The sequence below is a fragment of the Dendrobates tinctorius genome, unplaced genomic scaffold (assembly GCF_039654945.1).
Source record: "Dendrobates tinctorius isolate UK_male_01 unplaced genomic scaffold, ASM3965494v1 ptg000102l, whole genome shotgun sequence".
Taxonomy (NCBI): Eukaryota; Metazoa; Chordata; class Amphibia; order Anura; family Dendrobatidae; genus Dendrobates; species Dendrobates tinctorius.
In genome coordinates, this window is record NW_027361770.1 from 18,564,106 (window position 1) to 18,581,154 (window position 17,049).

At 49.3% G+C, this 17,049-nt stretch overlaps 1 protein-coding gene across 2 annotated transcripts in view; it reads left to right on the forward strand.

The window, feature by feature from the left end:
- The window catches only part of GALNT1 (polypeptide N-acetylgalactosaminyltransferase 1), a 219,818-nt gene that overhangs the window by 171,966 nt on the left and 30,803 nt on the right, over positions 1-17,049 (forward strand). For both annotated transcript variants that reach the window (XM_073587767.1, XM_073587766.1), the window contains exon 5: positions 12,028-12,235. In XM_073587767.1, the coding sequence (XP_073443868.1) occupies positions 12,028-12,235 (208 nt within the window). The remainder of the gene's footprint in view (positions 1-12,027; positions 12,236-17,049) is intronic.

A 17,049-nucleotide genomic window follows, 5' to 3' on the forward strand; every position in this document is an offset into this window, starting at 1 on the left:
CTCTGTCACCACTGTGAATATGATGTGGGGGGCATGTGACGCTCAGTCACCACTGTGAATATGATGTGGGGGGCATGTGACGCTCTGTCACCACTGTGAATATGATGTGGGGGGCATGTGACGCTCTGTCACCACTGTGAATATGATGTGGGGGGCATGTGACGCTCTGTCACCACTGTGAATATGATGTGGGGGGCATGTGACGCTCTGTCACCACTGTGAATATGATGTGGGGGGCATGTGACGCTCTGTCACCACTGTGAATATGATGTGGGGGGCATGTGACTCTGTCACCACTGTGAATATGATGTGAGGGGCATGTGACGTTCTGTCACCACTGTGAATATGATATGGGGGCATGTGACGCTCTGTCACCACTGTGAATTTGATGTGGGGGGCATGTGACGCTCTGTCACCACTGTGAATATGATGTGGGGGGCATGTGATGCTGTCACCACTGTGAATATGATGTGGGGGGCATGTGACGTTCTGTCACCACTGTGAATATGATGTGAGGGGCATTTGACGCTCTGTCACCACTGTGAATATGATGTGGGGGGCATGTGATGCTGTCACCACTGTGAATATGATGTGGGGGGCATGTGATGCTGTCACCACTGTGAATATGATGTGGGGGGCATGTGACGCTCTGTCACCACTGTGAATATGATATGGGGGGCATGTGACGCTCTGTCACCACTGTGAATATGATGTGGGGGGCATGTGACGCTCTGTCACCACTGTGAATATGATGTGGGGGGCATGTGATGCTGTCACCACTGTGAATATGATGTGGGGGGCATGTGACGTTCTGTCACCACTGTGAATATGATGTGAGGGGCATTTGACGCTCTGTCACCACTGTGAATATGATGTGGGGGGCATGTTATGCTGTCACCACTGTGAATATGATGTGGGGGGCATGTGATGCTGTCACCACTGTGAATATGATGTGGGGGGCATGTGACGCTCTGTCACCACTGTGAATATGACATGGGGGGCATGTGATGCTCTGTCACCACTGTGAATATGATGTGGGGGGCATGTGATGCTCTGTCACCACTGTGAATATGATGTGGGGGGCATGTGACTCTGTGTCACCACTGTGAATATGATGTGGGGGGCATGTGATGCTCTGTCACCACTGTGAATATGATGTGGGGGGCATGTGACGCTCTGTCACCACTGTGAATATGATGTGGGGGGCATGTGACGCTCTGTCACCACTGTGAATATGATGTGGGGGGCATGTGACGCTCTGTCACCACTGTGAATATGATGTGGGGGGCATGTGACGTTCTGTCACCACTGTGAATATGATGTGGGGGGCATGTGACGTTCTGTCACCACTGTGAATATGATGTGAGGGGCATTTGACGCTCTGTCACCACTGTGAATATGATGTGGGGGGCATGTGATGCTGTCACCACTGTGAATATGATGTGGGGGGCATGTGACGCTCTGTCACCACTGTGAATATGATGTGGGGGGCATGTGACTCTGTGTCACCACTGTGAATATGATGTGGGGGGCATGTGACGCTCTGTCACCACTGTGGATATGATGTGGGGGGCATGTGACGCTCTGTCACCACTGTGAATATGATGTGGGGGGAATGTGACGCTCTGTCACCACTGTGAATATGATGTGGGGGGCATGTGACTCTGTGTCACCACTGTGAATATGATGTGGGGGGTATGTGACGCTCTGTCACCACTGTGAATATGATGTGGGGGGCATGTGACTCTGTGTCACCACTGTGAATATGATGTGGGGGGCATGTGACGCTCTGTCACCACTGTGAATATGATGTGGGGGGCATGTGACGCTCTGTCACCACTGTGAATATGATGTGGGGGGCATGTGACGCTCTGTCACCACTGTGAATATGATGTGGGGGGCATGTGATTCTGTCACCACTGTGAATATGATGTGGGGGGCATGTGATGCTGTCACCACTGTGAATATGATATGGGGGGCATGTGACGCTCTGTCACCACTGTGATTATGATGTGAGGGGCATGTGACGTTCTGTCACCACTGTGAATATGATGTGGGGGGCATGTGATGCTCTGTCACCACTGTGAATATGATGTGGGGGGCATGTGATGCTGTCACCACTGTGAATATGATGTGGGGGGCATGTGATGCTCTGTCACCACTGTGAATATGATGTGGGAGGCATGTGATGCTCTGTCACCACTGTGAATATGATGTGGGGGGCATGTGACGCTCTGTCACCACTGTGAATATGATGTGAGGGGCATGTGACGCTCTGTCACCACTGTGAATATGATGTGGGGGGCATGTGACGCTCTGTCACCACTGTGAATATGATGTGCGGGGCATGTGATGCTCTGTCACCACTGAGAATATGATGTGGGGGGCATGTGACGCTCTGTCACCACTGTGAATATGATGTGGGGGGCATGTGATGCTGTCACCACTGTGAATATGATGTGGGGGGCATGTGACGCTCTGTCACCACTGTGAATATGATGTGAGGGGCATGTGATGCTCTGTCACCACTGTGAATATGATGTGGGGGGCATGTGATGCTGTCACCATTGTGAATATGATGTGGGGGGCATGTGACGCTCTGTCACCACTGTGAATATGATGTGGGGGGCATGTGATGCTCTGTCACCACTGTGAATATGATGTGGGGGGCATGTGACGCTCTGTCACCACTGTGAATATGATGTGGGGGGCATGTGACTCTCTGTCACCATTGTGAATATGATGTGGGAGGCATGTGACGCTCTGTCACCACTGTGAATATGATGTGAGGGGCATGTGACGCTCTGTCACCACTGTGAATATGATGTGGGGGGCATGTGATGCTCCGTCACCACTGTGAATATGATGTGGGGGGCATGTGATGCTCTGTCACCACTGTGAATATGATGTGGGGGGCATGTGATGCTCTGTCACCACTGTGAATATGATGTGGGGGGCATGTGACGTTCTGTCACCACTGTGAATATGATGTGGGGGGCATGTGATGCTCTGTCACCACTGTGAATATGATGTGGGGGGCATGTGATGCTGTCACCACTGTGAATATGATGTGGGGGGCATGTGACGCTCTGTCACCACTGTGAATATGATGTGGGGGGCATGTGATGCTGTCACCACTGTGAATATGATGTGGGGGGCATGTGACGCTCTGTCACCACTGTGAATATGATGTGGGGGGCATGTGATGCTCTGTCACCACTGTGAATATGATGTGGGGGGCATGTGATGCTGTCACCACTGTGAATATGATGTGGGGGGCATGTGACGCGCTGTCACCACTTTGAATATGATGTGGGGGGCATGTGACGCTCTGTCACCACTGTGAATATGATGTGAGGGGCATGTGACGTTCTGTCACCACTGTGAATATGATGTGGGGGGCATGTGATGCTCTGTCACCACTGTGAATATGATGTGGGGGGCATGTGACGCTCTGTCACCACTGTGAATATGATGTGGGAGGCATGTGACGCTCTGTCACCACTGTGAATATGATGTGAGGGGCATGTGACGTTCTGTCACCACTGTGAATATGATGTGGGGGGCATGTGATGCTCTGTCACCACTGTGAATATGATGTGGGGGGCATGTGACGCTCTGTCACCACTGTGAATATGATGTGGGGGGCATGTGACGCTCTGTCACCACTGTGAATATGATGTGGGGGGCATGTGACGCTCTGTCACCACTGTGAATATGATGTGGGAGGCATGTGATGCTCTGTCACCACTGTGAATATGATGTGGGGGGCATGTGACGCTCTGTCACCACTGTGAATATGATGTGGGGGGCATGTGATGCTCTGTCACCACTGTGAATATGATGTGGGGGGCATGTGACGCTCTGTCACCACTGTGAATATGATGTGGGGGGCATGTGATGCTGTCAGCACTGTGAATATAATGTTGGGGGCATGTGACGCTCTGTCTCCACTGTGAATATGATGTGAGGGGCATGTGATGCTCTGTCACCACTGTGAATATGATGTGGGGGGCATGTGATGCTGTCACCACTGTGAATATGATGTGGGGGGCATGTGACGCTCTGTCACCACTGTGACTATGATGTGGGGGGCATGTGACGCTCTGTCACCACTGTGATTATGATGTGGGGGGCATGTGATGCTCTGTCACCACTGTGAATATGATGTGGGGGGCATGTGATGCTCTGTCACCACTGTGAATATGATGTGGGGGGCATGTGATGCTCTGTCACCACTGTGAATATGATGTGAGGGGCATGTGACGTTCTGTCACCACTGTGAATATGATGTGGGGGGCATGTGACGCTCTGTCACCACTGTGAATATGATGTGAGGGGCATGTGATGCTCTGTCACCACTGTGAATATGATGTGGGAGGCATGTGATGCTGTCACCACCGTGAATATGATGTGGGGGGCATGTGATGCTGTCACCACTGGGAATATGATGAGGGGGGCATGTGACGCTCTGTCACCACTGTGAATATGATGTGGGGGGCATGTGATGCTCTGTCACCACTGTGAATATGATGTGGGAGGCATGTGATGCTGTCACCACTGTGAATATGATGTGGGGGGCATGTGATGCTGTCACCACTGGGAATATGATGAGGGGGGCATGTGACGCTCTGTCACCACTGTGAATATGATGTGGGGGGCATGTGACGCTCTGTCACCACTGTGAATATGATGTGGGGGGCATGTGACGCTCTGTCACCACTGTGAATATGATGTGGGGGGCATGTGACGCTCTGTCACCACTGTGAATATGATGTGGGGGGCATGTGATGCTCTGTCACCACTGTGAATATAATGTGGGGGGCATGTGCTGCTGTCACCACTGTGAATATGATGTGGGGGGCATATGACGCTCTGTCACCACTGTGAATATGATGTGAGAGGCATTTGACGCTCTGTCACCACTGTGAATATGATGTGGGGGGCATGTGATGATGTCGCCACTGTGAATATGATGTGGGGGGCATGTGACGCTCTGTCACCACTGTGAATATGATGTGGGGGGCATGTGACTCTGTGTCACCACTGTGAATATGATGTGGGGGGCATGTGACTCTGTGTCACCACTGTGAATATGATGTGGGGGGCATGTGACGTTCTGTCACCACTGTGAAAATGATGTGGGGGGCATGTGACGTTCTGTCTCCACTGTGATTATGATGTGGGGGGTATGTGACGCTCTGTCACCACTGTGAATATGATGTGGCGGGCATGTGACTCTGTGTCACCACTGTGAATATGATGTGGGGGGCATGTGATGCTCTGTCACCACTGTGAATATGATGTGGGGGGCATGTGACGCTCTGTCACCACGTCACCACTGTGAATATGATGTGGGGGGCATGTGATGCTGTCACCACTGTGAATATGATGTGGGGGGCATGTGACGCGCTGTCACCACTGTGAATATGATGTGGGGGGGCATGTGACGCTCTGTCACCACTGTGAATATGATGTGAGGGGCATGTGACGTTCTGTCACCACTGTGAATATGATGTGGGGGGCATGTGATGCTCTGTCACCACTGTGAATATGATGTGGGGGGCATGTGATGCTGTCACCACTGTGAATATGATGTGGGGGGCATGTGACGCGCTGTCACCACTGTGAATATGATGTGGGGGGCATGTGACGCTCTGTCACCACTGTGAATATGATGTGAGGGGCATGTGACGTTCTGTCACCACTGTGAATATGATGTGGGGGGCATGAGATGCTCTGTCACCACTGTGAATATGATGTGGGGGGCATGTGACGCTCTGTCACCACTGTGAATATGATGTGGGAGGCATGTGACGCTCTGTCACCACTGTGAATATGATGTGAGGGGCATGTGACGTTCTGTCACCACTGTGAATATGATGTGGGGGGCATGTGATGCTCTGTCACCACTGTGGAATATGATGTGGGGGGCATGTGACGCTCTGTCACCACTGTGAATATGATGTGGGGGGCATGTGACGCTCTGTCGCCACTGTGAATATGATGTGGGAGGCATGTGACGCTCTGTCACCACTGTGAATATGATGTGAGGGGCATGTGATGCTCTGTCACCACTGTGAATATGATGTGGGGGGCATGTGATGCTGTCACCACTGTGAATATGATGTGGGGGGCATGTGACGCTCTGTCACCACTGTGAATATGATGTGGGGGGCATGTGATGCTGTCACCACTGTGAATATGATGTGGGGGGCATGTGACGCTCTGTCACCACTGTGAATATGATGGGGGGGGCATGTGACGCTCTGTCACCACTGTGAATATGATGGGGGGGGCATGTGACGCTCTGTCACCACTGTGAATATGATGTGGGGGGCATGTGATGCTGTCACCATTGTGAATATGATGTGGGGGGCATATGACGCTCTGTCACCACTGTGAATATGATGTGAGGAACATTTGACGCTCTGTCACCACTGTGAATATGATGTGGGGGGCATGTGACGCTCTGTCACCACTGTGAATATGATGTGGGGGGCATGTGACGCTGTGTCACCACTGTGAATATGATGTGGGGGGCATGTGACGTTCTGTCACCACTGTGAATATGATGTGGGGGTCATGTGACGCTCTGTCACCACTGTGAATATGATGTGGGAGGTATGTGACGCTCTGTCACCACTGTGAATATGATTTGAGGGGCATGTGACGTTCTGTCACCACTGTGAATATGATGTGGGGGGCATGTGATGCTCAGTCACCACTGTGAATGTGATGTGGGGGGCATGTGACGCTCTGTCACCACTGTGAATATGATGTGGGGGGCATGTGATGCTCTGTCACCACTGTGAATATGATGTGGGGGTCATGTGACGCTCTGTCACCACTGTGAATATGATGTGGGAGGTATGTGACGCTCTGTCACCACTGTGAATATGATGTGAGGGGCATGTGACGTTCTGTCACCACTGTGAATATGATGTGGGGGGCATGTGATGCTCTGTCACCACTGTGAATATGATGTGGGGGGCATGTGACGCTCTGTCACCACTGTGAATATGATGTGGGGGGCATGTGACGCTCTGTCACCACTGTGAATATGATGTGGGGGGCATGTGATGCTGTCACCACTGTGAATATGATGTGGGAGGGCATGTGACGCTCTGTCACCACTGTGAATATGATGTGAGGGGCATGTGATACTCTGTCACCACTGTGAATATGATGTGGGGGGCATGTGATGCTGTCACCACTGTGAATATGATGTGGGGGGCATGTGACGCTCTGTCGCCACTGTGAATATGATGAGGGGGGCATGTGATGCTCTGTCACCACTGTGAATATGATGTGGGGGGCATGTGACGCTCTGTCACCACTGTGAATATGATGTGGGGGGCATGTGACGCTCTGTCACCACTGTGAATATGATGTGGGGGGCAAGTGATGCTGTCACCACTGTGAATATGATATGGGGGGCATGTGACGCTCTGTCACCACTGTGAATATGATGTGGGGGGCATGTGACGCTCTGTCGCCACTGTGAATATGATGTGGGAGGCATGTGACGCTCTGTCACCACTGTGAATATGATGTGAGGGGCATGTGACACTCTGTCACCACTGTGAATATGATGTGGGGGGCATGTGACGCTCTGTCACCACTGTGAATATGATGTGGGGGGGCATGTGACGCTCTGTCACCACTGTGAATATGATGTGAGGGGCATGTGACATTCTGTCACCACTGTGAATATGATGTGGGGGGCATGTGATGCTCTGTCACCACTGTGAATATGATGTGGGGGGCATGTGACACTCTGTCACCTCTGTGAATATGATGTGGGGGGCATGTGACGCTCTGTCACCACTGTGAATATGATGTGGGGGGCATGTGACGCTCTGTCACCACTGTGAATATGATATGGGAGGCATGTGACGCTCTGTCACCACTGTGAATATGATGTGGGGGGGGCATGTGACGCTCTGTCACCACTGTGAATATGATGTGGGGTGCATGTGACGCTCTGTCACCACTGTGAATATGATGTGGGGGGCATGTGACGCTCTGTCACCACTGTGAATATGATGTGGGGGGCATGTGACGCTCTGTCACCACTGTGAATATGATGTGGGGGGCATGTGACGCTCTGTCACCACTGTGAATATGATGTGGGGGGCATGTGATGCTCTGTCACCACTGTGAATATAATGTGGGGGGCATGTGGTGCTGTCACCACTGTGAATATGATGTGAGGGGCATTTGACGCTCTGTCACCACTGTGAATATGTTGTGGGGGGCATGTGATGATGTCACCACTGTGAATATGATGTGGGGGGCATGTGACGCTCTGTCACCACTGTGAATATGATGTGGGGGGCATGTGACTCTGTGTCACCACTGTGAATATGATGTGGGGGGCATGTGACGCTCTGTCACCACTGTGAATATGATGTGGGGGGCATGTGACGCTCTGTCACCACTGTGAATATGATGTGGGGGGCATGTGACTATGCGTCACCACTGTGAATATGATGTGGGGGGCATGTGACGTTCTGTCACCACTGTGAATATGATGTGGGGGGTATGTGACGCTCTGTCACCACTGTGAATATGATGTGGGGGGCATGTGACTCTGTGTCACTACTGTGAATATGTTGTGGGGGGCATGTGACGCTCTGTCACCACTGTGAATATGATGTGGGGGGCATGTGACGCTCTGTCACCACTGTGAATATGATGTGGGGGGCATGTGATGCTGTCACCACTGTGAATATGATGTGGGGGGCATGTGACGCGCTGTCACCACTGTGAATATGATGTGGGGGGCATGTGACGCTCTGTCACCACTATGAATATGATGTGAGGGGCATGTGACGTTCTGTCACCACTGTGAATATGATGTGGGGGGCATGTGATGCTCTGTCACCACTGTGAATATGATGTGGGGGGCATGTGACGCTCTGTCACCACTGTGAATATGATGTGGGAGGCATGTGACGCTCTGTCACCACTGTGAATATGATGTGAGGGGCATGTGACGTTCTGTCACCACTGTGAATATGATGTGGGGGGCATGTGATGCTCTGTCACCACTGTGAATATGATGTGGGGGGCATGTGACGCTCTGTCACCACTGTGAATATGATGTGGGGGGCATGTGACGCTCTGTCACCACTGTGAATATGATGTGGGAGGCATGTGACGCTCTGTCACCACTGTGAATATGATGTGGGGGGCATGTGACGCTCTGTCACCACTGTGAATATGATGTGGGGGGCATGTGATGCTCTGTCACCACTGTGAATATGATGTGGGGGGCATGTGACGCTCTGTCACCACTGTGAATATGATGTGGGGGGCATGTGATGCTGTCAGCACTGTGAATATGATGTGGGGGGCATGTGACGCTCTGTCACCACTGTGAATATGATGTGAGGGGCATGTGATGCTCTGTCACCACTGTGAATATGATGTGGGGGGCATGTGATGCTGTCACCACTGTGAATATGATGTGGGGGGCATGTGACGCTCTGTCACCACTGTGAATATGATGTGGGGGGCATGTGACGCTCTGTCACCACTGTGAATATGATGTGGGGGGCATGTGATGCTCCGTCACCACTGTGAATATGATGTGGGGGGCATGTGATGCTCTGTCACCACTGTGAATATGATGTGGGGGGCATGTGATGCTCTGTCACCACTGTGAATATGATGTGGGGGGCATGTGACGCTCTGTCACCACTGTGAATATGATGTGGGGGGCATGTGATGCTGTCAGCACTGTGAATATGATGTGGGGGGCATGTGACGCTCTGTCACCACTGTGAATATGATGTGAGGGGCATGTGATGCTCTGTCACCACTGTGAATATGATGTGGGGGGCATGTGATGCTGTCACCACTGTGAATATGATGTGGGGGGCATGTGACGCTCTGTCACCACTGTGAATATGATGTGGGGGGCATGTGACGCTCTGTCACCACTGTGAATATGATGTGGGGGGCATGTGATGCTCCGTCACCACTGTGAATATGATGTGGGGGGCATGTGATGCTCTGTCACCACTGTGAATATGATGTGGGGGGCATGTGATGCTCTGTCACCACTGTGAATATGATGTGGGGGGCATGTGACGTTCTGTCACCACTGTGAATATGATGTGGGGGGCATGTGATGCTCTGTCACCACTGTGAATATGATGTGGGGGGCATGTGATGCTGTCACCACTGTGAATATGATGTGGGGGGCATGTGATGCTCTGTCACCACTGTGAATATGATGTGGGGGGCATGTGACGCTCTGTCACCACTGTGAATATGATGTGGGGGGCATGTGATGCTGTCAGCACTGTGAATATAATGTTGGGGGCATGTGACGCTCTGTCTCCACTGTGAATATGATGTGAGGGGCATGTGATGCTCTGTCTCCACTGTGAATATGATGTGGGGGGCATGTGATGCTGTCACCACTGTGAATATGATGTGGGGGGCATGTGACGCTCTGTCACCACTGTGACTATGAAGTGGGGGGCATGTGACGCTCTGTCACCACTGTGATTATGATGTGGGGGGCATGTGATGCTCTGTCACCACTGTGAATATGATGTGGGGGGCATGTGATGCTCTGTCACCACTGTGAATATGATGTGGGGGGCATGTGATGCTCTGTCACCACTGTGAATATGATGTGAGGGGCATGTGACGTTCTGTCACCACTGTGAATATGATGTGGGGGGCATGTGACGCTCTGTCACCACTGTGAATATGATGTGGGGGGCATGTGATGCTCTGTCACCACTGTGAATATGATGTGGGAGGCATGTGATGCTGTCACCACCGTGAATATGATGTGGGGGGCATGTGATGCTGTCACCACTGGGAATATGATGAGGGGGGCATGTGACGCTCTGTCACCACTGTGAATATGATGTGGGGGGCATGTGATGCTCTGTCACCACTGTGAATATGATGTTGGAGGCATGTGATGCTGTCACCACTTTGAATATGATGTGGGGGGCATGTGATGCTGTCACCACTGGGAATATGATGAGGGGGGCATGTGACGCTCTGTCACCACTGTGAATATGATGTGGGGGGCATGTGACGCTCTGTCACCACTGTTAATATGATGTGGGGGGCATGTGACGCTCTGTCACCACTGTGAATATGATGTGGGGGGCATGTGACGCTCTGTCACCACTGTGAATATGATGTGGGGGGCATGTGATGCTGTCACCACTGGGAATATGATGAGGGGGGCATGTGACGCTCTGTCACCACTGTGAATATGATGTGGGGGGCATGTGATGCTGTCACCACTGGGAATATGATGAGGGGGGCATGTGACGCTCTGTCACCACTGTGAATATGATGTGGGGGGCATGTGATGCTATCACCACTGGGAATATGATGTGGGGGGCATGTGACGCTTTGTCTCCACTGTGAATATGATGAGGGGGGCATGTGACGCTGTCACCACTGTGAATATGATGAGGGGGGCATGTGACGCTGTCACCACTGTGAATATGATGTGGGGGGCATGTGATGCTGTCATCACTGTGAATATGATGTGGGGGGTCATGTGTGGAGTGTAGTGATTGACTGCTTTCCACCGATGAGGACACAGGGTACCTGTTCTCTTTTTTCCAATACTGGAGTGAAGGTCAGTTCAGGGTACAGACATCCAATGAGTGTGCAGAGGGCGAGGCTGGACACTTAGGCTAGGCGGTGCCAGCTTTAGCTGTCAAGTTAGATAATATAGCACAGGGAGCTGTCATGTTTGGTAGAGCCGCAGGTATACAAAGCAGGTGCATGGAATGAAGGGAAATTCAGGAGGAACGACAGGCAGAAACAAAAACTAAATATATAGGGATTTTGTTTATCACAATACAGCACAGATTAGCTTAAAAGAATGTGGGATTTCGGGGTCGTACAACCTCTTTAAGTGTCTAGAAGCAAGCTCTGCTTATTAAGGCTGTATGTGTTCTGTCCTCAGTGCAGACTTTCTTATATTTATGCTGTCTTATGCTTCAATGAAGAACTGTTCATGTTGTTTTCCAGATTTCTTAAAAAGACCACTAGAAATATATGTCAAAAAGTTGAAAGTACCAGTACATGTCATTCGCATGGAACAGCGCTCAGGGCTGATCAGAGCCAGACTCCGAGGTGCAGCGGCTTCCAAAGGACAAGTCATCACATTTCTAGATGCTCATTGTGAATGTACGCTAGGATGGCTGGAACCTTTACTGGCACGAATAAAACATGACAGGTAAATGCTGCTTCCCTATTCACCATACTCAGATGGTCTATGTAGGCTCCTTTTATTGGAACTTCTTATTGTAGAAATATTCTACTGTCTACTATATGTTGTATTTTCACTGTTTACTGTGGATAATGCATGTGTCATCCTTATTGCCAGAGATTGGAAACCTTGTTCTTTCTATTGGAGGCTTTCATCTCGCCGTGTTCACCTGCTGTGTGGCATGTTAATGGGCAAGCTCAGGCCCAGTGAAGGCTTTTTTTTTTTTGTTTTCTAGAGTCCGCCTTGTCCATGAGGCAATATGTGACATTGTAGCCTCCTCCATGTCCATATACAAGTCTGTAGCACAGTATCTAAGATTTAGGCTATCTCCGTGGTTCCCAAACTCCAGTCCTTGCGGACCCCAACAGGTCAAGTTTTCAGGATTTCCTTAGTATTTCACAGGTGATGGAAGTATCATCAAGGCATCAGGAATTCTCTCACATGTGTAACACTATGGAAATCCTGAAAAATGACCTGTTGGGGTCCGTGAGGACTGGAGTTTGGGAACCACTGGGCTATCTCCACAAAAAAAGCAGTATTTTATTTCATGGGGTTTTTTTTTCCCTTTAAAAAGCCTGTAGGAATCCTCGTCCTGGAATATGAAAAAAGAGAACTATGGAAGCAGATAAAGTTGTCAGAACTGTGAAAGAAAGCCACAGCAATCCTCCCACAGTCCGTCCGGCAGTTAATACTTGCCTGCCCACTTAGACATATAACTGCAGGGTTTTATTCTGTTGTGTCTGTAGCCAGGTGTGTAACAAATATTGCTAACCCTGTGCTTGTAGTAAACCATCAGTGTTTGACAGTAAGGGTCTGTCCCCTACAGCACAGGCCCTGCCATGCCAGTATTGTACTGCTGCTGGCAAGTAGCACAATACGTGACATAGTGAGGTTTTCGCCCCTCTACCTCACTAGGGTAAAGGTTGAGAAGGTACAATATGAACTAAATAGCGGCACATAGCCAACCCCCCTACTTCTCACAAGTACTATTTAACGCCTTCCTGATAAGTGCTGTAAATGTGCAGCCGAAAACCTGTAGGAGCTGTATGGAGCAGGCTATGGCGCTAAAGGCCAGCTTTGTGCCTATAGGGGCTGACACTTGTCTGCAACATCTTGTAATTGGAAAAAACTCTGATCCCAACCATTTAACCCCCTAGATAGATGGTATAGTCAGGAGTGACTGTGGCATCTAAGGGGTTAGTCAGAGGTTTAGTTCCACTCGGTCATTCCACCACCACAGTCAGTTTTGCAAAACCCCCTTTTCCCTGCGGCAGTTAGTTTTTGAACGCTGCTGTCATGCTGACATCGCTGCAGGCAATCACAGATCCCGCTGAGCTCAGTGACTGGCTGCAAAGCTGCCAACATGACATCAATGCTGCAGACAATAACTGACCCCGGGAGCAGCAGCGGAGGGCCTGGAAGAGGCTGAAAAAAGCCCATTGTAAACCAATTGCAGCTGGGTGACGGGGGGGTTTCTGAAAGCTGAAAATCCATTTAACAGGAGAACTAAGACCAGATAGTATGCTGTAGTACCGATGTATTGCAGTGTTTAGTACTATCAATCCCATGTACAAGTTCCTTAAAGAAACTAAAATTAAATGTACAATATATTTTTTTTGGAACTTACAATTTTAAATCACACCTTTACCAGCTCTTTTCCCTATATCAAACCCTTCGTACAGTTATATTGGCAGAAAATGTGTCCTGGAAGGCAGAGACTGAAGCTCAAGTAAAAGAAACCTAGGCAGGAAGTGGTTAAGATTGCCCAATTCCGCCTGGTTGTCAGCAGTGCCGCACCATACGGCGTGTATACTGTGTAGCCCTGGGAGCTGTACACACATTACATTGTCATGAATTAGTGTTTGCTGCAGACAGATTACGATTAGAATGATATGAGAGGATATGAATATTTAATCTCCATGCTGATAACCTGCCTGTATTATTGCATCATCGTCTACATGTTAAATATAATTTTACCTTTCTGTTAATGGTTGATAATGTGAAAATTCACTTAGCTGGATGGCATATGTTAGCAGTTAAATAATGAAGATTGAATAAGTGCTTTTTAATGCACTTCTACAGCATGGATTAGATACTATGGAGAGAAATGTCTGTGTAGTCAAAAAGAAAAAGAAATCAATGGTTTAAGCTCATCAGAGCACTTCACCATCTGTAATTAAAGACCCGTGTTTTAGAGTGGCTGTCTTGGCCAGTTAAATAACCCTTTATGATAGAAAGGAGGGTGGATACATTTCTTTTGGTGTAGCACTTGGGATAGTTCCATCACATTTACTGATTAGTGATGTCCAATATGTGGCTCTCCAGCGTGACATGATGATGTATTCAGACAGCCATGCTGGGAGTTGCATTTCCAGAATACTTGTAGAACACTCTATATGTTCGTATGATTTTATAATGTTTGTATTAGTATTGTATTAAAGGGGGTGTCCAGTTAACATAACTTAAGTAATAACTTGTTAACCAGTTGGGCTCCTGGAACGTGCACTGATCAGCTGAATAGGGAACTTTTATCCCCATTGGACTGTAGAGTGGAAGTGCGCATGCTGGAGCGCTGTTCCGTTCATTCGGCTGCAGTACACTGGGCGCTGCGCTTTCAGGCAGCCCTATAGAGAATGAATGGAGCTGTAGTCAAGAAATGGACCTGTCACTCCATCTTTTAAAAGGGATAGCATTTCTCCTTTCTGCCAACCAGTGATGAGACTCCCCATCAATCTGCAAGTCCTCACATCTCTGGATGGGTACGAACTTGTTTTCACTGCACAACCCAAGCACATTAGATAGCTAATGGTCAAACTACTGTAAGCCTGTGTTCATGTGTCCAGTAGTCATCAGTTAGAACGAATCCAGCAGAAATCAGTGTATAAAAAGTTGTGCCGACACAACTTTTTTGTCCGTTTTCAAAAACTGATTTTAGCTGAATCCACTTTTTTTTTTTTTTTTTTTTTTTTTTTACAATAAAGTTTATGGATAACTGATCTGTTAACCATCCGTTATTATTTATTGGCAATACTTTATTGAACCAAAAAGCAGGCAAATGACTCCTAGGACAGTCCCAGCAAAATGCCCAAGATGGTACAAAATTAGAGTCCCACCCTTCCGCTGACTCGTCGGCATAAGAGCAACTGTTATTTCAGAGCTTCCAGGGCCAACTACCCCACCTGTGGCATGCAGAGAGGAGGTATTGACAAGCTTAGGAACATTAGTCAATTGCGGAACAAGGCCAGTTTACTGGAGGGTCACAACCTGGCTTCTCCGAACATCCATGCAGCCGGGCAATCGACTGGTCCCATTCCTGGCCCCCACAAATGTATCCATGTGGCTCAGGCGACCAGTGGCTTCAAATCCTGACTACCTCAAACGTATCCATGGATTCACGATGGTCAATGGAGCAGATCTCTATTCTTCCACCCAGGGACATGGTCCCCTGTGGGGAGACAGCACTATGTCTTAATTAACCAGATGACTATAGCCCCCGTTACACACTGCGATATTGCTAGCAATATCGCTGTAAAGTCACCGATTTTGTGACGTTACAGCGATATTACTAGTGATATCGCTGCATGTGATACTTACCTCCGACCCGCTCCCCTGCTGGTTATCTCTGATTGCACGAGAAGCTGCTGGACCATTCCTCGTCGTCCACTTCCTGCGGCGCTTCCTGCTGTGACGACGAGCGACGCGTGGAGCCGGGCGGGAGGATGCAGGATCGCCGCGTCTGACAGGTAAGTAGCGATCCCCGTCCCCTGCGATGTCGCTGGTGAGATCTGCCTGAGTGGCAGCTCACTAGCGACCACCCAGCGATTCACCAGCGATCCTGACCGCGTCATGTCGCTGGTCCGGATCGCTGGTGAGTCGCTAGGTGTAACGGTACCCTATTTTTAGCAAGTGGCAAAAAATACGCTGTTATCTGAATGTTGACTTTTGAATTTAAGCATTTCTTTCTGGTTGGTCAAGAAAACAGACTTATGTTTTGTGTAAACCTGGAATATTGACTTGTAAGATGATATTTGATATAACATTGTGTGCTCTTATCCTCGATGACTTGTGATATGCAATTTATGCATAGGGTAGTCCAGATAGTGTAGTTTTTAAAACAGAGGAGGAAAATCTATGCAAATAGACTACATAATCAAACAAGGTGACTTGGTCATCACCATTCTTCCCTTTATCTGTGATGCTGAATGAAGGACACTTGTTAAGTATGAAAAAGGTTACATGCCTGTGACAGAGAAACACAGTTTTTGCCAAGACATCCAAACATCCAGGGAATCCTACAGGACTGCTGCCAATTCATCATGGCTCCAATAGATGTGCCTTTTATGGGCGGGTGTGGGCTGCTATATATAGGTGAGGGGGAAGCAATATCCATGGCCCCTTACCAGCCTGAGAATACCAGCCCCCAGCTGTGAGCTATTTAGCAAGGCTGGTTGTCAAAATTGAGGAAGACCTCATGCAGTTTTTTTTAAATAAAAAAAATACGGCATGGGGACCCCTCTATTCTTGATAACCAGCTTTGCTGAAGCTGACAGCTGAGGGTTGCAGCCCCCAGCTGTGAGTTTTTCCTGGCTGGTTATCAAAAATACAGGTGAACCCACTCAGGGTTTTATTTTTTTAATTATTTACAGCACAGGAGCGGCTGATGAATATTCTCATCCGCAGCTCCTGCTTTCACTGTTATTAGTGGCAGCAGGTGTCAGCTGATGGGAGCTGTAGTCCTATCAGCTGACACCAGTGACCGGAGGTAAGCTTTATACCTCCGT